The sequence below is a fragment of the Hydra vulgaris genome, chromosome 04, assembly GCF_038396675.1.
Source record: "Hydra vulgaris chromosome 04, alternate assembly HydraT2T_AEP".
In the NCBI taxonomy this organism is placed as follows: Eukaryota; Metazoa; Cnidaria; class Hydrozoa; order Anthoathecata; family Hydridae; genus Hydra; species Hydra vulgaris.
In genome coordinates this window covers 28183455-28206538 of record NC_088923.1, presented here as the reverse complement: position 1 = coordinate 28206538, position 23084 = coordinate 28183455, and the positions used below count along the sequence as shown (strand labels likewise).

Genomic DNA, 23084 nt, shown 5'->3' with positions numbered 1-23084 from the left:
GTTTAAAACTTTATAATGATTCTTTTTATTGAAATTTGTACTGAGATTGTTACTGACAAACCAGTAAAAACTGCCATTTTTAGTAGAAACATGTTAATCACTAACAATTATCAATACTGACATAATGATAGTATCAATCAAAATAATATTGATCAGTACAGATAAAATGGTGTTGTGTATTGTATGTATTAACTTATTGATAAGCAGTGATCATAATGGTTCTATATAATGGATGTATAAATATAAGTATGAACAAATGAGTGCTGGTATGGTATGGATGAATAAATTGTACAAATAAACATTTTTACAATTTTATTTTTATGATTTTGTTGTTTATAATTTGCATAATTTGAAAATTTTTGTTTTTATTATTTAAAAGATTATTTATATAAAGTTATTTGAACAAATTTTAATTGTATTATTAACAAATTTTCATGTTTTTTTAAGGCAACAGCAATATGTTTCCTACTTTAAAAGAGGTAATTTTTATTTTCTTTATGTTTGTATTTTTAAATTAAAGAATTTTTTATAATTTTTTATTTTTGAAATGTTTGAATTATTTTAATATTAGGTCATCATTCTTTAGTAGACAGAATTCGAATTCAAGAAATGTTTTAGAAAAGTGTTCCAGTATATCTAAAGTCGTGTTTAGTATTATATATATATATAAATATATATATATATATATATATATATATATATATATATATATTATACATATATATATATATATATATATATATATATATATATATATATATATATAATATATATATATATATATATATATATATATATATATATATATATATATATATATATATGTTTGTATATATATATATATATATATATATATATATATATATATATATATATATATATATATATATATATATATATATATATATACGTATTATATATATATATATATATATATATATATATATAATATATATATATATATATATATATTATATATATAAATATATATTATTAATATATATATACATATTATATATATATATATATATATATATATTATATATATATATATATTATTAATATATATATATATATATATATATATATTAATAATATACTAAACTTGCTAAGCTTGCCTTTCTTAATTGTGGTCATTATTATTTTCTTACTCCTGATTCCATTTTCTTACTATACAAATCTCTTATTTCTCCCTGTATAAAATACTGCTTTCATATTTGGGCTGGTTCTTCTGAACATTTTCAAACGTTTTTTGATTTTAGTTCCAATAAAATCATAAAATGTACATTTTTATGATTTTATTGGCAAATAAAATCAAAAAAATTTAAAAATAAAATAAAAAAGAAAAAGAAAATAAAATAGAACAATGAAATAAAATAATAGCAAAAACTTCAGGAATCTTTAAAATGAGTTGTTTTTTTTTTGTAAATTATTTTAAAAATTTCTAAATTCTTAATCAAATCTTTACTATATTTTGATTGTTTTTAACTAAAACGTTTTTTGTACAAAACATGGCTTTATGCAACATTGTATAAGTACTTCTTTAAAAATTAAATATTTATAACTCTTTACTTATTTATTTTTAATATTTTTTCATAGTTGTTATTTCTGAAGCTAATTTCATTATTGTATCCAACATCAGATCTTAACCACAGTGTTACAACTCCGTCTCTTGTGCTTATTGCAATGGTCATGAACAAGGTGAAAATATTTTTTAATGTTCAACAAAACTAACCTTAATTGAAACAAAACTTTACTTGCTATCAGTTTGACACTACACAATAAACTTATTTAATTGAATTTACAAAATTAAATATTTAAAATTTCTAATGTTTAATAAGTTGAGACATGCAGTATTAGATTATTACAAGGTTCAAATTAAGTGATTGCTAATTGCGGTATCTAGAAATGTTCCGTCTTTATCATTTAACTCAATAGCTATTATTCATAAAAAATGAATTATGATGTAAATGAATTATTGATATTGAATTATGATATAGAATCTCATTATAAAACCATATTATTACTATTATTTTCAATAATTTAAATTTTAAATAAAATAATTTGTATTATTACTATTATTGAAAGTAACAGTAATAATATGGTTTTATAACGTACAAATTATTTTATTTAGAATATAGATAAAACTTTTTTTTTTTCGTGTATATATATATATATTAGCACCCGCCATTTCTGCAAAATTTTTAAAGGTCGTCATTTGATTTCTGTTGCATTTTGATGTGTACATAGAGAAAATTATAAACATTTTTTTTTAAAGTTGAATTTACTACCTCCTCCAGTCTATTGAAATTTTTAACATTTTCTGTAACATAAAATACTCGCTTGGGAAAATTAAATGTTAAAAATCTTACAATAAAATAGGTTTATTATCATAGTTTTACCTTCTTTTTTTTTTAATTTTTTTTTTTTGTTAATTCACCTCCCCAAGGCCCAGAAGACCACAGACGAGGAGGCTGCTTAATTGTGGTTATAACCCTCTCTCAACTCTATAACTCCAAAACATGAAACTTGATGAACAAGGTCGCTGAGCGGAGAAACAAGTTGAGCGTGGTACTACCAGGGGCATGGTGGGGATCGAACTCGGAACCTCTCCCTTATGAAGCGAGCACTCTACCACTACACCACTTCCACATATGTATAATTCAAGGTTTTGTTCACGCACAATTTTAATTTATATCTCTAGGGACATTGTAAACATGTTTAAGGAATTTTTTAAACATTGCAGTTATTATTATCGGGAATTTGGGAAAAATAAATGCGATGTCTCAAACAAGACCAAAAAAGGTTTTTTTGGTAGAAAAAACCATTGAAAAGCTACCTGATAATAAGCTGCCAACAAAAGGAGAAGTGCTTGGATATCTTCATTATAGAAAATACTTTGACATCAATTTCTAAATCTGCTAGACTTCAGGACATTGTTGCCTGCTCCCTTTTTAAATTTTTTTTTACACCTAAATGTAACAAATCTGGTAGTTGTCAGACGAAAGAGAACAGCTTGATGTGTGTTACTAAAGCTTTAGTTAATATATGGGAAAAGGCTTTAATTCCAATATTGTCTATGACAATTAAGGTATAATAAATTATATCTTATTTGTCATAGACAAATAAGGTATAAATAATTCTTTTAATTTCTAATTTTGACGGAAATAATATTGGTATAAATATGATAAAATGCTAGTAATTAACTTTTTAACTTATGCATATATCTTATAGGAATAACATTATAGAATTAAAAAATCACAGAAGTAGATTACAAGCAAACAAAAAAAATCTGCTGGGTATAAAAAGTTGTGCATAGAATTTCAGGAAGAAATTCGTAATCTTTTCTACATTTCTCCTTCAGAAGTTCTAATGAAAGATAAAACTAAATCACTTCCAACTAGAAAAGAAGATTGTATGTTTTTGGATGACCAAAAAAGCCTGCGAAACTGGTCAATGGATCGTAAGGACAAAAATTATGAAAAGTTTATAAAAAGAAAGGTTACAAAAACAAATCAGTTTCAAGCAAAAATGATAGATCGACAATTGTCTGACAACATTTTTCAATCAAGTCTTCAAAAATACTCTGATACTGAATTTGTAGACTCAGATGAGTTAGATATGGACTTTAAAAAATACAATTCAAAAAGGAAAATAACTGACGATTTTGTAACGGTTTCTTTGCCTAAAGTTATAATTAAATCAACATCAATTGTTGCAAAAAGATACAATGTTTCTTCAACAGGTCAGTTAGCTATAATTGCAAGTATCATAAATGCAGGCAATCGAGATTTCAATAAGTTTTCACTATCAGAAACAACTTCAAGAAGGAAGTAAAATAAAGGATTCTTTTATCTCAAAAGCTAAACACTTATCTCTGACACTTCACTTGGACACAAATAAAATTACAAATGTTCTCAATCATTGCAAAAATGTGGAAAGGTTGGTAGTAATTGTAAGCTCACCAGATCTCAATGAGCCCTAGCATATTGGAGTATTTGGAATTTCTGATGGGTGTGGAATAACCCAGGCTACTGCAATAAAAAAGGTTTTAAATGAATGGATTCTTTTCAAAGCAGTTGATAGTGTATCCTTTGTTACAACTGCGAGTAATACTAGATGGATTAATGGAGTAGTGTCAATTATTGAGAGATGGAGAGGCAAACCACTAATTTGGTTAGCATGTAGACACCATGTTGTAGAATTCTGAGCTAAAGAAGTAGAAAAAGCGACAGGCAAAATTACAACCGGACCTACAGACTACATTTAAAACATTACGCGATAACTGGGATAACGTGTTTGCTAAAGGAATAAATTATGAGAATATGAACAAGTTTTGACTGGAAAAGTAACCATGGAACGTTTATAGAAAATAAGGTGAGATAAAAATATTTTAGAGATTTTAAACTGCTAAGACTTATTATTAGGAAAGAAAATATATAACATTAATAAAACATATTTTCATCAACAAACAAATAATTTCTTGTAATTAATTAACTAAATATTTCTTCTAGGCTGATAAAGTCTTACAGTTTTGCAGTGAAGCTTTAAAAGAAAACATATTTCCCAGAGGTGACTATAAGTACCTTTGCCAGTTAACAGTTGTATACTTTATCGGATTTGTCACGGGATTTTATTTTAAAAAACCTGGTGCCTTCCATCATGCAAGATATCTTGCTAAATCAGTATATTATCTTGTACTTGCCTTCTTAGTCCACAGCTTGATTCAAATCTTTTTTCTGCAAGCGATATGTCACGTTTTACAGTTTTTGCTAAGTTTGTTGATGTTTTTAATACTTTTTGATTTCTAAAAGCTCCTTTTGCATGTACAGCTCCAGATATGAATTTACAAGCAATCAGAGATATGGAAAATTATAAAATAAAAAGACCTGATATTGCCCAAGCATGCATTGACGTGATGAAACAACATCATTGGTACCACGACCAAAGAACAGTTATTTTCTCCATAGCTGACAAGGAACTAATGCCCCAAGTGTTGCTAAAAAGCTGTTTAACTCAGACTCTACACAGGATGTTGGCAAGCCAAATTTTCAAGAGCAATACAAGAACCCAAATACTTCTAATCTGTCATCATTTGTAGGAGGCATGAGTTGGTTGGTTTTTGAGAACCTTGGATTTACAAAGAACGATCTTGAATGGTGTCAAGTTAGTTGTAAGGAATGGGGGAAATACAGCACTTACAGAAGATTTAAGGACTGGATTTATAAACTATATTTAGTAAATGAGCCTCCCGAAAGAGCGCTAAAACTTATTCAAGACTACTCAAAAGTGTGTGTAAATAAAGCATTGAAGCAAGATATTCTTTTGTCAATAGCAGGGCATAGAGCAAAACATTTAGTTAGTACCAAAAAAAGTTTGATTATCTTTTGAAACAACATATTAACTAATCATATTGTATAATATTAAAGTGGTAAAGTGATTGATTATGTTTTTGAGTCTATATTTGTGATTCGAATTTTTCAATAAAAAAAAAAGCAATAATTGAAAGAAAGTAAATTGTTAGATTTCCAAACTATATCTATAAATAAAGTTACTATAATATATTGATAGAACAATAAAATGTGGTTGTTTCCTGAAAGTTTTGTTTCATTGCAAAAATCAATTAAATATATGCACAAACTAAGTTGGCGCATTAGTAGCGTAAAATAAGGAGGTTTCAAGAAAAGTCTAAAAACTTCAACGCGTTGGAGGAGGTAGTAAATAAAACTTTAAATAAAAATGAATATATAAATGACAAATAGCCTGACTTGCAAGGGAGTGCTGCCACATCGAATGACTCGCAACGAAGTGCTGCTACATCAATTATCTTATAGTCTGACTCGCAAGAGAGTGTTGCTACATCAACTATGGGTTTGGTTGGGCAAGCAGTCTATCAATTAAAAAAAAAAATTCCGGTCTTGCATTTTAATTTTTTTATTGTGTCAACAAAATACGGAAAAACTTTCTGACAACCAGTTAGGAGTCTCATGTCCAAACTTTTTTTCTCTAAAAGTTAGAACATGTATATATATCAAAATTAGGTTCTTAATTATAATTTTTTTAACAAACTCTTTTTGTTGTGCAATAATTTTTTTCAAAAGCGACACTTTTAAATTTTAAGTCACAAACAGAATATGTAAACCAATGATATAGAATGTTTAAAGTTAAAATAGTTATATGCATTACATATTTTTAATTGTTAAAAAAAAATCACATGGTGATTTCTTTAACAATTAAAAACCCACAAACTAGATCATTAAAATTTTGTTAAGATATATAAACTTAAATCTACATCATAATGAAGGATTTCAATCACTTGGATTGTTAAGAATCTAAGGTACAATGCAAGCAACAAAAGCCATTAAATTGATCAGTGATAAGCTTAATTATTTGATTTAAATTTGGATAAAGTCATTGTAGCTTCTGTTACTGGAGGTAGTTTAATGAAAAAAATTGGTCATGACACTAAAGCTGAACATCAAATGTGTTACAACCACGCTATTCATCTATGTGTGATTGATGTGCTCGTTACAAAAACAAAGTTGATGCCCATGGTTCTTATAATAACCCTGATGGTGATATGGAAGCTGTAGATTATGATCAGGTTACAGTGATTATGAAGATGGGACTGATGTTGGTAATCATATAAAAAAAACTTTTAATGCAGTTAGCGAAGATTCTATTCCATTATTGAAACTTGAATATCAAGAAACTGGCAAAAATTAGAAAATAGGTTTAAAAATTTTGTAGATTACCAGTGAGAAATGATGATGAACTTCAACCAAACATAATTGACAAGTTTGGACAAAATAAAGCTTTAATTTGTAATTGAGCAGTAATATTGATATGCTTGAATGTTTTTTGGAGGTGCAAGCAGAAGTAAAAGTAGCTTTGATTGGTATGAATATTGATTTTCCTTTAACTAAAAATGAGCTAGATGTCATAAATGAACTTTTATGTTGCTTTAAAATCACTAAAATTGGCCATTAATACTCTTTCAAAAGGAGATGCTGATTTTTTGTATTCTGAAATTGAGAATGAATTTACAAGAAAAAAACTTCATGAAGCTAATACTCCCTTCAAGTCAACTTGTTAAACAGTTATTTGAATATAGAATAATTAAAAGAAAAAACATTAATTTAATTCATCTCATGAAATACTTTTCAAATCTGAATGAAGATTTGGCAACAAGGTTACTACTGATCTCATTCAATGATTATTTCAGCCATCTGACAATATCTCTGATGATGACAAGGAAGTAAATACTGATAGTATAACTGATAAAGTTAAAAATCAAAAATGAATTGAATTTAGCTTAACAACTCAAACTTTTTATTAAACAATCAGACACTGAAATGAAACTTGACCATAAGGAAATTGGAACAAACCTTGTTTAAAAGAAAATGTTTTATTTACTTTTTAAAGCTCTTCAAACAATTATTCCTACATCCGTAGAAGCTGAAAGAGCTTTTTCTAGTCTTGAATTTTTTGCTACTAAAATAAGAAGTTCTTTAAAGGACAAAACTTTGAATGCACTTACTTTTTTAAAGCAAACTATGAAGAGTACTCATTAATATTATTTACTTTTGTCCTAATTAATGATAATAAACCAATAAATAAATTAACGTATACTTTGTATTACTTTAGTGTGTTTTAACATAGCTAAAATAAAGTTTGAAATTGATTGAGCTTTTTTCTGCAATAGTTCAAGTATGTTTAGGTTCAAACTTTTAAAAAAAGATTTTGACTGGAAGCTCTACCCATGAGTACCCAATATGGGTAATCGCAACAGAAGCATTATAACTATAACTTTTAATAAACAATGTATTTATATTAATAATTTATATATGATATTTTATGTTTGTATATAATTATCTAAACAATATACTTAAGTTTTTAATTTTTAAAAAGATTTATTACATAGCATATTTATTGCAAGTTTCATTCTTAAGTCTTCTCTTACTTCTTAAATCAAGTTTTTTGAAATGATTATCGAAATGTTATTACGTTTTAAAAAACTTTAATTTACTTAGATTATTATTTAAAACCGCTTATTTATATTCTTACAGCAATTTTACTATTATTTAAAATGAGAAAGTTTGAAGTTTATAGAGTTTAATCGCATTGTAAAATATAGTTATGAAAATGTAAGCAGAGGAGAAAATTGTATTAAATTTATTTTAAAGCAAGTTAATATGCTTAGCGTTTCATATTTTAATCCAATCAAAACATAGGTTTTACATTTTAATCCAATTGTAACATATTTCATATTTCATCCATGTAAATTCAAATTAAGCATTCTACATTTTAATCCAATTGTAACATATTTCATATTTCATCCATGTAAATTCAAATTAAGCATTCTGATTGACTTAAAATACATTTATAATCTGTTTTAAAAGTCACTTGCAAGACAATAAATACTAAAGAATTGTTTTGTTTTAATTTTTTTATGACAAGCTTGATTCTAATATAAAATTATTTTATATTGAGTTTGAGCAGAAATTTGGGGGGCCCATATTGGTATACTGGTATCAAAATTGGCCTGGATATGTTGCTGATTAAATACATCTTATTGTAATATTCTTTTTAGATATTTCCTAACTAAGGAGTGCCCTGATATTTTTTGTCGGGAATTTTTATTTTTTAAAGTCAAGAGAGTTTTGTGGCCAATCCAGTAATAGAGTGTTCTGTTATGATAAATATTTTTTGATTGGTTTAGTCACATAAGATGGAGCCCAGTCCTGCATAAAGGTTTTTCTTTCACCTGGACCAAACCATTTTGCTAATTGTGGCAACCATCTTTGTTTTTGAAAATTTTTATTATGCAACTAATTCATTATTTTCTCAACAATGTAGATCTTTAACAGTTTAAATGATGTGGTCCAATACGTTCCCCAATTTTTTTTATACATATTAAGCCATCTTTGTTAACACTTGGAAAATAATCTTGTCACTTTAGCATTACATTAGGATTGTTTAGTAAATTTTATTTTTATAAGAAAATAAATATTTTTCAATTAATGTTACATCCTAATTAAATTTATGATTTCCAAGAGTTAAATTCCTGTATTTTTTTGCCCACTTATGTCTTTTTTGCATTTTTTTTTTTTTTTTTTTTGTCAGTTTGAACTGTAACCAAGATTATGCAACATTAAAGTCTTCAACATTTTAACACAGCTTTTCATTGTTGCATTGTTGATGCTTATTTTCTTTGACAATTTTCAGGTCTTGAATTAAGCGTATTGCGATCACAAATCGCAATTGTTTTTCATACCTTCACGATTAGTTTTTTTAATTTAGCAGTTTTTTGGCCATTCTTAGTATAGAATGTTTTTGTCTAAGTTTTTTGTTAGGGGTCATGAAGTACGTCATACTAATTTTACCTTTTAAATGAAAGTTTACTTGCTATTTTGAAAATTCCTGAAAGTCAAACATAGATCTAGCTATATAAACAGTAAGTTTATATAGCACATAGTCAAACATAGTCAAACATAGATCTAGCTACAGTAAGAATATCACATTTGGAAGATAGTGCAAGTGAAGATGAAAGTTTTATTCAAGTTATAAATATTTTTATTAGTAAAATATTTTTTGTATAGTCGTCATTATTTTTTGTTTCTTGAAAATAGTTTTAAAAATAGAAACATTCTATTGCAAAAATTAAACTAGGGATTTCGGGGATAGCATTTTTCAAAAATCTGGCCAGATACCAGATAGCCATACGATCAAAAATTATCCACTCATTTATCCAACCACATATTATCTTAGGTAATTATATCTATGGACAGATGTTTTTCTTACAAAACTTTCAATGCATATTTTGACAATTCAAATATTTTAAAATACGGCCATGGTAAAAATTCTGAAATGAAAGCTTTTTAAAATAAATGATCCCTCTGAACCGACAACAGCATGTATTCTATGTAAAAATCAAATTAGCTGGGGATCTGAAATTTTAGTCAAAATCATTTTTTACAACTCCACTGCACTATGACATCAAAAAATTTTATGAAAAGAAAAATTAAAATTGTAAAAATAGGATAAGATAAAATTGAACCTTTGGCTAATTTAACTCCACAAGATTCTTCAACTACACAAGGTACTTCAACTCCACAAGATTCTTCAAAAGATAGCATGTTAATTATTAAAAAAATGAAATGAAAAGCAAATGTTTATCCAATTGAAACATTTGCTTTTTCATTTCACATCTAAAACTAATTTCAGTTATAATATTCATCAAAATTATATGATAAATGATATTAAATGATTAAAAGTCAAATAAAAAGTAGCTATGATAATTACTTTAGATAACCAACCAATCAATCATTAGTAACATAACCAATTAGTATTAGCAATACAAAATGGTTGGTTATCATATACTGCTAAAAAATCTAGCACTTAAATTATTAGCATAAGCAGCATCTTCTGCATTTTCGGAGAGATTGTTTTCTAAATATGGAAATATTTATGAGAAAAAGCGTGGAGAAATGCTATTGTTAACACAAATTAATGCAAATAAATTCATTAATGAGTTGTATTCCTTGTGCACAGTTAATTCTTATTTATTTGAACTATATAACTTGAACCAAATTTTTTTAAATCTACTAACATTAGATAATTTTAAAAGATTTACACTTTAGAATTTATGTTCTAGGTTCTCTCACTCTGTTAATTACCTAATGGTTTGATCAAGTCTCAACTGTGTATCTTTAAAACTACAGCAATATTTAAAACATTTTTTTTTCTTATTATTTATTAACATGAAATATCTGGCGCAACCAACTGGATTATTTTATTACCTGGCTGAATAACAGATACCGAATAGCAATATTCAGGACACCTCTACATTAAACCAGTGATTATTGCAAACCAAAAACTAAACTATAAAAAATTTAAAAAAAAAAAAATTGTTGTTTTATTATAAATTATTAAATGTTCGAAAAAAAGGTTTTTCCAAAAAAATGATTTAAACATATAATTGAACTTATGGAAATATAATTATTAAATCAAATTTTTTTCTCTCACTTTTTACTGCAAAGCAATTTGAACAAAAATATTGAATGAAAACATCAACTTAAAAGCCATTTGAATAAAAACGTCTAATGTTTTTGGCAGACATGTAAACAGTGCACCCTTCCCCCAATTTAATAACACATTTAATCAAAAATTATATTTTACTGCCAAATAAAATTAAATAATTAATTAGAGTATAACTACATCATTTAATCACGAATAAAAGATGAAGTTAAATCTACGCGCATTGACTGGCTATCAGGGATTAACATAGAGGAAATGCATATTCATTGATTGATGGTAAGGGTTGGGGCAGGAATAGTCATGATTGTAAGTATTCAATAGGGTGTGTTGTTTACATGTCTGCCACGCTTTTTGCTTTGATTTTACTTGTTTTGTCTATACGTATAGCATGTTTTTGTGTAAATAAAAAAAAAACTTTTTTATGACAATTATGTTTTAATTTAATAATTAGAACAATTTACTTTGTTTTACTTTAAATGTGTTTCATGTTATTAATGTTATAAACTGTATAAAACAGCAATAAGACAATGTCATTAAGTTATATATTAACACAAGCTCTTTATATTGACACAACTTTGCAGTTTGTTTTACTTTTGTTTTATAGCTTTTTACAATAACAATTTAATACTCGTTAAAAAATAAAATGTATTTGATTTTCAGCATAGCTGTTCATGCTGATGATAAAACATGTTTTGTTAAATAGTTTTCTATAACTAATTAAATGGTTGAAATATTTATTTTCATTATATTTTTACTTTTTTAAGTATGTTATGTTAAGTAAAAACAATTGCTAAAAGTAATATTGAAATAGTATTAAATAAGTTAATTGCTCATTACACTATAACTGCAACTTTAAATTATAACTTAAGCTGTAAATTATTACAGTAACTTATGCTATTTTAAACCCTACCAATTGAGAATATTAAAAAAAAAAAATATTAAAAGAAAATATTTAAATTAAATAATAGATATAATGTTAAAAAAATAACAATTACGAACTAATGTACAAAAACTAAAGTTTTTTTTTATGGTTTTTAAAAATAAATTGTTTTAAAGCAGGTTTTGATTGGTAATCATATTTTAATAAAATTACCAATTTTGTAACTTTTATAAAATTCGCTTCTTTTACCAGCACCAGATTGACATACTTTTGAAGAATTTTTTTTTTGATAATATTTAGGAACTGTTAAATATTCAAGAGACAGTTAGGACCCCTATAATTATTTTTTATTTATAATTTTTAAATTGTGTTATTTTTCTGCACCCCTAGGTTTCTTATTATATAGAAGAAACCTAGGGGTGCAACAGTAGAAATTTTTTAAAAGAGCAATTTTCACCCTACTCTAAAACCTAGCATTACAGCTGTCTAGCTGTAGCACCCTAATACTTAGCTGTCTAGCTGTTGCACCCTAATAGCTAGCATTACAGCTAGACATTCAAATGGTTACAACAAAAGATTATTAATCATTATCTTAAATGTTTTCTTGAGAATTTTTTTTGATATATTTGTTTAACTGATGCTGCGAGGTATTTAAGATTTTCCCAAAATATGAATGGTTAAAGTAATAAATAGGCTGTCCACTATGCTAATTTTTTTTTGTTTACTATGCCCACTATAAGTGAATGACTGGGGTTGATATTTGACCGGGGCCAATATTTGAATGGGGCCAGGTTTAATAAAATATAGCTGGAGCTGGGTTTGTGACCAGGGCAGCATAAACATTTATAAGTATATTTAAAAGTATATTTTTTTTAAATTCATGTTATATTTTGTATGTATATGCATATATAAACATTATTATGATCAAGATGATCATCATAATCATCATTACCATCATCATCGTCATCATCTTCTCTTTTGGCAAATACTACACCATATAAATACTAAAGTTTATATAAATATGAAAGGATATTGTATGCCAGCATCTAAATGAAGAGTATATATCTTTATGTCCATAATATGTAAGCATAAAGTGCATCTCAGAAGCTTTTATTCCTTCTGGATTCTGGTTTGAAAGCTTTTATTCCTACTCTTCAATTTTAAATCAAACCTCATTCTACTCCATATTTTTCACTATCTTGAGCAGTTGCTTTATTAAGCTTTTATTTCATCTTTTTTACAAGAACATCTCTCTTAAGAACAAGCCCTTTTATTATTCCAAAAAGCCAATGTAAAAATGTCCCATCTGATGTTAAGCTCTGTTATTCTCAGTTTACTAAATCTTGTATCTTATATCAGATGTTAGGTTTTAAAAACTTTTGGTTAGTCTTCAACAATGTCATTAACTGAAGCAAGTCTAACATTTAATCTTATTAAATATATAAAATTTAATATTTAGTTTTTAAAAAGTGCTAAATAAGTGGTTCCATTTTTCAAAACTCTAGAAAACACTTTGACCTCTCCAACTATCCTACGATTAGTCTTCACTCTGTTATTAGTTTCTTTATATAAAGGTTTTAAAATTATTAAAATACTTCTTACTAACTGCAGTAATAAAATTGTTCTTGAAGGCCTATACTCTTCTCTATTTCAAGTATTTTTATGAGTACCACAAGGTATCTGGTGGTACCCTTATATCTTTGCTCCTGTATTGTTTCTTATCTACAATATCAATCTCCATGAAAATTTAATATCTAAAGTGGCTCTATTTGTTAACAACTCAACTTTATAATGACAAAAAAATCTTCACTTTTTGGTTGCTTAGATCAAGCAGGTGATTTTTAATCTGATCTCTCTTCTGTAACAGTCTAAGGCTTGCTGTGGCTTATGGATTTAAATTCTGGACTTGAAATCAGCAATTTTTGTTAGACAACAAAACTCATTTATTTACTGCAAAAAAATATTTCAATAATGTTGGTATTCCTATATTGATGAATACTAACACTCTTACTTTCAGACAAAGTCTAAGAGCTAAGAGTCTAAGAAAAATTGTAAATATAATGCAGTCGTGGTGTAGTAATAGAGCGCTCGCATCATAAACGAGAGATACCAAGTTTGATTCTTACTACGTCCCTGGTAGAGCCGCGCTAAACTTGTTTCTCTGCGCAGCAACCTTGGTTGTCAAGGTTCATGTTTTGGAGTAATATAGTTGAGAGAGGGTTATAACCACAATTAAGTAGCCTCCTTGTCTGTAGTGGCGTTTTCAGCCTTAGGAAGGTGAGTTAACATTAAAAAAATAATAATAATCATAAATTAGACCTGCTTTATCTGCTAATCTTGAGCCACTCTTTCATTGTTGTAAGGTTGCATTTCTTTCTTTTTTCTACAAATACAATTATGGTCAATTCATATTCAACAAGTTGCATCCTTTTATTGTATCTGTCCCTTTCATGCTATAAAAACTTTTATTAATCCTGTTTTTTTCCTTGCACATCAAAAAAACCTTTTAACTATTAGCCATCTTCATGTTTTTCTTTTATATACAACCTGCAACTTTTCAAGTCTTCAGTTAACCATTACCTGGTATTTTTACTTATTCTCTTTTTTAAAGTAATTCATAACTTAATAGTGGTTGCTTGCAATCTTGTTGGAAGTAAATTGGAGTTTGAAAATATATAAATATATGCATGTATTTAATAAATAGTAAATGTAAGCATAAAATTGTAATATATAAAGTATTATAAATTTTTTCTAGCCCCAGCTATCAGCCCCTGCTAAATCTTATAGTTTAGCCGAGGCTGGGGCTGGGTTTGAAAAAAGTCTCATTTTTAGCTGGTGCCAGGGCCCCAGTTATTTACTACCCACTATATTTTGTCAAGGTTGCCTACTATGTCCACTATGCTATTTTTTTCTGAAAATGGCAAAAATTGCAGTTTTTTTCATTTTACTACCATAATTTGGTTAAAAAATGTATTTTACAGCCTTTTTTATAGTTTCCCTTGTGGTTTCGCTCCCGAAATTACTTTTAAATAATTTATATAATTTTGCTTCTTGAAATTTTTATATATTTTCCCAGGTTGACTTACTGTTAAGAAACCTTTAATTTATTAATATTTTATTTATAACCACTAATATATATTTTTGTTATAATTTTTCAAAGAAATGTTATTTTCTTATGTAGAACACAGTTTTAGGGTGAGAGAATACATTTTAGAAATAAGTTAATTTACAGCTCTTTAATAATTTTTTTTAATTTAGTTTTTTTTTTTTTTAATTTTAGTGCCACTAATTGTTTTAAAGATGTGTACAGTGGAATATTTCTTTTATTTTAGTGCCATTTTAAATGTTTTGAAGATGTGTACAGTGGAATATTTCTTTTATTTTAGTGCCATTTTAAATGTTTTAAAGATGTGTACAGTGGAATATTTCTTTTAAACATACTTTATGGCGTATGAATATTTCTTTTAAACATACAATGTATAAATATTGTTTTAATATAACATTGTTATTCTTTGTAATATTTTTTCAGTTTTATTATATGATGTGAATTTCAGTATATCAAACTATCAAAACGCTATATACCAGAAGCAATATGTTTTGTCAGTAAACTACTATACTTGGCCACTCCTATGAAAAAAAGTAAATTTTTTGAAATTTATAGTTCCATCAAAAGTTTTTATTTGTTTCATTTTTGCTTAACTTAAAGTCAAAAACTTATATAAGTATGTAGATACATACATACATACATACATACATACATACATACATACATACATACATACATACATACATACATACATACATACATACACATGTATGTATGTATGTATGTATGTATGTATGTATGTATGTATGTATGTATGTATGTATGTATGTATGTATGTATGTATGTATGTATGTATGTACACACTGTATTTACATACATACATACATTAGATTTAATTGTGTTTAGAAACTTCGTTTTGGATTTTAAATTTACACAAAGAAGAACAAAATTACTTGATGATTGAAGAAAAAATGTATGTGAATTATAGAGAAACTATTTTTTGTGTTTAAAAAATGCTAATAAATACCTAAAATTAGCCTTTAATTCTCAAAAAAAAAAATTAATCATCAGAAAATTTTAGAATTATTTATATAGTTGAAACAAATAATTTCATTAAGTTTCTGCTTTCACCCTTGAATATTTAAATATTCACTTTTTATTTATTTTCTAATAGTTGAATAATTTTTATAATAAGTAGCTTGGAACTACTTAAGTAGAATAATATACTGGAATGGTAAGTAAAATGAGATTGTTGTTCATGGTTTAAATAATAATTTTTCTGGTTGTTTAATATTGCAAAAACATGCAAAAATAATATTTTACGTCTGAAACCAATGCTGCCTAAAACCAAACACTTACAAAAATTATAGCTTTCTTTTATTTTTTAAAGTGATATACAAAAAAGAAACAAAAATAGCAGGAATTAAAACTTAAAAATTGGTGAATTCCTTGCAAAATAAAAAAAATAGCTTATTTGCATTATAGCTTTAATTGATGATTTTTCGGATGATATTTCAAATAGTGTTAAGTTTGTGACAAAACTTCAAAAATCAGAGCAAAACTTTACAGAGTTATCCACTTAATAAGTGGATACCATTGCAGTTGTTGCAGTCTAGTATGATAAAAGTATGATAAAAGAATAGAAAAAATCCAAAAAAAAGTTTTGTTTGTGTTGAATGACATTTTTTTTTTAATCCATTTATTTAACCATAAATTATGAAAATTTACAATAATATTTTATTAACTCACATAAATAAGGTTAGGTGTCACTCATAAAGTAAATAAGGTTAGGTGTCACTCATATAGTAAATAAGGTTAGGTGTCACTCATATAGTAAATAAGGTTAGGTGTCACTCATATAGTAAATAAGGTTAGGTGTCACTCATATAGTAATTAAGGTTAGGTGTCACTCATATAGTAAATAAGGTTAGGTGTCACTCATATAGTAAATAAGGTTAGGTGTCACTCATATAGTAAATAGGGTTAGGTGTCACTCATAGGTTAGGTTAGGTGTAACTCAGTTAAAATAAGGTTATGTGTAACTCAGTTAAAAGCTAGTCTATGCACAGTGATTTAGAATTGAAATTTGGCCAAAATATAGTTTTTTGAGTAGCGAAATTTAAACAATGTTATTAGCTAACTATTTTCTACAGTTTCTTATATTTCTATCAGTATAAAAAAATAAATACTGAAATAATAGATTTAATTGTTAATTTTTGTTTGAAAATGACTGAAAACAGCTCTTTTTTATCGTTAAAATTTTATCATTATCAAAACTTAATTTTCTCCCTGAATACAAAACTTTTCATTTAATTTTCATAGTATACAAATATAATAGATAAATTTATCCTAATTTATAAAAAAATGTAAATATATATTGATACATCTTATAAAAAATGCATTTAAAAAATGCAATTTTTATGAGTTTAAACTGATTTTTATAGTGCTAGGACTTTTTGCTTGAGACTTCCTTTGCGAAGCCAATTCTTTTTTTAAAGAGAGTTTGTATCCTTCTGTTAGAAACTAAAAAAGTTAGCTGCCCCAACTTGCCCCATTTTGAAATAATGTGATTTTAAAAAGCTGATTTTATAAAAAAAATTAATGGTGTAAAAGCTAATACGACATAAATTAACTTCAAATTTTATGTTTTGAGAGTTTTTCCTGACGTGTCTGAGCAATATATATATGTATATATATATATATATATATATATATATATATATATATATATATATATATATATATATATATATATATATATATATATATATATATATATATATAAATGTCGTATTAGCTTTTACATTGTTATTTTTTTTTAAAAATCAGCTTTTTAAAACCACATTATTTTAGCTAAATTTCAAGTGTTTCTAAATCACTGTGTAATGGAGTGACACCTAAAAAAAATAATAATAATAAATAAATCACAGATAGAATTATAAATAAGAAAAAAAAAAAGAAAGAAAGCAAAATAAACCACTAATAAATAAAGATGATATTAATAATTGCAATAATAATATAATAAAAATAACAATATTAATAATAATGTGAATAAAAAAAACAAATAGTAACTATATCATGATAACTTTACTAAAAATTATAACCAATGATAAAAACAATGGTAAAAATAATTATAGTAAAGTTTATAACTACGATAGAAATTAATAAAATAAACATAACTATTGCAAAAATTAAGACAATAACCATAAAAACTATTACTACAATTGAATCACTATCACTATCATTATAAATAATGTTAATAAGATTTAAAAAACTAAGATATTTAATAATAGTAATATTAGTAGAGTTAAAAAGGACAGTATAAAATAAAAGTAATAATAGTTTTATAAATACAGTAATATAAAAAAAGCAATAATAATAAAAGATAAAATTAATATTCATTAAATATAAACTCGAATAAAATTTCTTAATTTGGTTTTGATTGAGAAAAAAATGTTGGTAATAGTAGGGTATTTAGTTAAAAAAAATTCCTTTTTATAAATGGTATTATTTGGTTCCAGTGAGAAATACGTTGATGTTTTATAGAGCGCCTGCTATATTTAATAGTGTTGAAAAAGGAAGTGTGCAAGTTAAAATTTTCAGTATTTCGCGTGTAATACTTGTGTGTCAATTGTTTTAATAAAAAAATGATTAAAGGAATTTGGTAGTTTATTTTGAAGAAAATCAAACACAATTATAAAGCTTTTCAAGATCTTGAAATTTTAAAATTTTTAATTCAGAAAACCTATTTTCGATATTAGATCGTAAGGGAGAAGATGTCATAATTCTTAAGAAGTGCATTGTAAACTGTTTATAGGATGTAATAGAAAACTACCTTTTTGACCCCAAACAGTGCAACAATAACTTAGATGTGAATAGAACAAGGAATAGTAAATTGATATTAAAACTTGTTGGGGAACATAGTGTCGTATTAATGACAGCATACTATTGGCATGCGAGAGTTTAATACATTAAATACATTAAATTGTAAATAGCTGAAACTGCAAAATGTCACTGAAATTTGTGAATGCTGTCTATTTCTATAATATGTAACTTTCTAATAATTTTTATACTTTGTATAAAACAGCAAAAAAAGTTATAGTTAAAGTACTAATTCTTGAGCAGGGAAAAAGTTATTTGTAAAATTGAAAGATTTGATGTAAAAAAATAATTACAAAAAGGCATAAATAATAAAAAAGTTTACGGAACAAAAATAATTTATCATCACAATCTTGTTCAAGCCATTTAGATAGAGAAACACTTGATAAAAAGTTGGATTGTGATGTCTCCAAAGCCATTAAAGTCTTCATCAGTGGCTTTGGAGGCATTAGAATCTAATTAATAATTCCTATGGATATGGATATTAGACAGAGCAATAACAGTTAATTTTTTAAGTGTTAAGAGGTTTGGTATTCACAGTTTTATAGTTGACAAAAAATTGAAAGAGAAAAAAGGAATAATCATTCACAATTTCATATGTAGAGCAAAGACACATCAAGTTTGACTCTTTTCCAGATCTGCTGGAAACATTGCCAATTATATTATTTCATATTTAAATGAACATTTTTATTTTATGAACTGAACATGGGTGTGATGATACTGTTACTAACACATTATGATTGGTTGAAAAGAATTATAATGGCAAGAACAGGATTTGGTTTACTTTTAAATTTTTTTATAGTAATTTAATGTGAGTTCTCTAAATAAAATGATGCACTAAATAAAATTTGTAAACACACTTTTATTTTTTGCTTTATACTAATGTCATTTTCCAAATAAAATGTTGCATATATATTATACCAAAATACTTTTAGATGTGACTAAATTTTTTGTTTGATAAACATTTGACTGTTCTCATACCTAAAAAGTTTGCCCATTTATACAAGTGTAAAACCAAGATTCATTTATAAAAATAGGTATCAACCTGAAATAATTTACACGTGTCTGAAAATAACCAGTGTTTTAAAATTTTATTTGATAAAATTTGATAATATTAATATTTTATCCTTTTGTATCATTTTTAGAACAAAAAATGCGATGCCATTAAGTATTTCTCTATTAACATCTGATATTCAAGAAAGTATCTCAACAAGGTTTTAATTATTTTTTTGAAGATGATTACATATTTTTGTTTTAAATAAATTTAATTTTTTTTATATTTAATGTCTTTTTTTAGACTTTCTTGTATAAAAAATATACTATTATTATCCAAGATGTTGTGTACACTATATATTGATCTTGAAACATTTTCTGAGGTTTTTCAACCCTGTTCATTTCTATTGGAGCAGTAAGTTGTTTATGTATGTGTGTGTGTGTGTGTGTGTATATAGATATATATATGTGTGTGTGTGTGTGTGTGTGTGTGTGTGTGTGTGTGTGTGTGTGTGTGTGTGTGTGTGTGTGTGTGTATATATATATATAAATCACTTGTCAAATTTTTATTTTATGCAACGTTTTATAAATAAAGAGTTTTCAGAAATCATTCACATAAATATACAAGCCATGGCATGAATGCTTTAGCTCTTGCTCGTGCCCATGTTCCCCTAAATTGGTTTACACAAGCTATTTTCAAAACCTTCTTATTTTTATTGTGTTCTTGCTCTTTACTCGGATATTTGGAACAACAGAAAAAGAAAAATGTTTGTAGTTCAACTTTTTATGAATGAGTTTGATACTATAATTGCATAAATCGCTTCTGAATAAAGTTTTTTTGAAAATTTTAAAATTGTTTACAATAAAAATATATCGTAGTAAATATATAGTTTTCCTTTTTATATGTTTATATTATAAATATAAAATGGAATATATCTATTTAACAATTTTTGAATAAATTATATAAGCTTAAGCTTTCATGAAATATTAAAATCTTTTTAAACAATTTCAATGTTTTTCTAATAACTTTAGCACTGTAGTAACAGTTTAAAAACAAGTGAACTTTTTAAATAACTGACACATTTTAAATAAAAGGGGTTTTAAATAATTTTAACAAGTTACTCTTCCAGTAACTTCCAATTATAATAGTGGTTGCTTGCAGCCTTGTTGTAATTGAAGATGTTTAAAATGAAAAATTAATACTTCCTGGTCTATTTTTTTGTATTATGTTGTGGATGAATTGCATATCATTTATAGGTACATCAACACCAATACTAGCTTATAGTATAGCCATCTATTGTTCTCATAATATAGTTTATCCAATGCAGGCCAAGCAGTTCTGAATTTTGCAAAGAACTTCTTTTCTGAACCAAAGTGCTTTTGACTTAAGTTGTCATGTACTGGTTGTGATTTAAATACTATTGTCCCAATCTTTTGTATTCTTTACTTACTAAGTATTCTGTTCTTCATTATTGATTTCTGTGTCCACTTTGTTCTGAATATCCTGTCTCCTTTCAATTTCTACTTTTTTTTTTCTTCTGATTTTCTGTATACATTAGATGACCCAATATCAAAAAAAGTTAAACTTGACCAAGAAGTTAACTAATTTTCCATAAGGATCACATTTCTAGCTCTTAACAAGCTGGTTGCTCAAGCTCAACTACGGCTCATTCCAGAAAGAAATAAGATATAACCTAGGTTTTTCCCCTGATTTTATCATGTGCCATTTTTCAAAAAGTTAATGCAATGTCAATAACAATATGCTTGATTTTTTGGTTTGTAACTTGGTTTCTGACATTTTCTTCATTTAGTTGTAAAAAAAAAAATATTTTAAACTTGCTTGCAATTTGATAGTTTGGAACTTGGGAGTTATGGATGGTGGCTGACAATTAAACCAAAAGTTAGTGGAGGCACAAATAATTGGTCCTAATGTTGATGATATTGGTGAAGGTTGGACAGCATCTGGCACTGGAACTGGTTGACAACTGTTTGACAAGAACTTCAGTTTTTAAAACTTGTCAGTTTTTTGTCAATATTTTTACTTTCATTCATTTCATTAAAACATATACATTTAACAATAAGCAACAATAATAATTATAACAGTCATTATATATATAGCAATTATAACAGTCATTATATATAACAATTATATATTGCTAGTTTGGTTGTTTATGAAATTAGTAATGAATACATGGAATTTCACTACTATTTTAAAGAGAAAATTAAGAGTTGCTTTAAAGACCATAAATATTAGAGAACTTAAATTTTATTGCTATAAATTAATAATAGCATACATCTTAAAATAGATTGATGGATTTTCTAATAATAAAGTTTCTCAAAAGTGATATCTTTTTTATTTATAAGTTATAATTATTATATGCTGTAATTATTATAATTTAAAATTATAATTTCGTAATAGTTAATGTAAAGCAATATGTCATTGCAAAAAGTAAATAAAATATATACATTGCAAAAAGTTTTTAATTGGATGGATGTTTTACTTAATCAGGTTTCATATTTTATATTCCCTACCAATGCTATTCTGTGAAGCTCCGTGATAAGACTGTTAGGACTTCTTGGAGCACCTAAATAACTAATTAAAAAATAATAATAATTTAGATGTTTCAATTCAAGTTAATCATATTTTAGATTTTTTTGAAGCTTTTGTCTAACTATTGGGTAAGATGTTTGGATGATTGTCTGAGATCTTTTAAATGTTATTTAATAAAGAATTTTTTTTTTTAAATACGTAACAAGTGATATTTAATTGCTTAAAACTAACCTTAAGTATGATTTTCAGTAATTCAACAATATTAAAACAATATAAAGTAAAAATCAACTAAAAATAGCACTCAAATGAAAAAAGACAAATAAAAAAAATATTATTGCTAATGTATGCTAATATATATATAATGTATAAACATAATTTGTGTAGTGAAAAATTTTTATTGCAACAGTGACTAGTTTATCCCGTCAGATGAAAATCATCACCATATATGTTTTAACTTGTTTATGTCTGTTCCATATTGAGTAAATTTGACTTTACTACAAGTGGCTAATAACCAACCACATCCAAAATTTGTGAAGCACCAATATTTTTGAAAAAGTAATTTGAAAAGGTAAATGTGGTATTGAAGATGATTTTAAGTTATAATGAGTGGTAATGAAGATAATTTTAAATTATAATGAGGAAGTGGTAATGAAGATGATTTTAAGTTATAATGAGGGAGTGGTAATGAAGATAAT

General features: G+C 25.9%; 1 protein-coding gene across 4 annotated transcripts in view; it reads left to right on the top strand.

Annotated features, from left to right (window-relative positions):
* LOC101235387 (nucleolar protein 14) overlaps nt 1-23084 on the top strand; it is a 66353-nt gene that overhangs the window by 26909 nt on the left and 16360 nt on the right. For 2 of the 4 annotated variants that reach the window (XM_065795973.1, XM_065795972.1), the window contains exons 20-26: nt 448-479; nt 1600-1701; nt 15307-15369; nt 15475-15559; nt 15873-15939; nt 19991-20059; nt 20143-20253. In XM_065795973.1, the coding sequence (XP_065652045.1) occupies nt 448-479; nt 1600-1701; nt 15307-15369; nt 15475-15559; nt 15873-15939; nt 19991-20059; nt 20143-20253 (529 nt within the window). The remainder of the gene's footprint in view (nt 1-447; nt 480-1599; nt 1702-15306; nt 15370-15474; nt 15560-15872; nt 15940-19990; nt 20060-20142; nt 20254-23084) is intronic. The other 2 variants (XM_065795975.1, XM_065795974.1) reach the window with 1 other exon arrangement.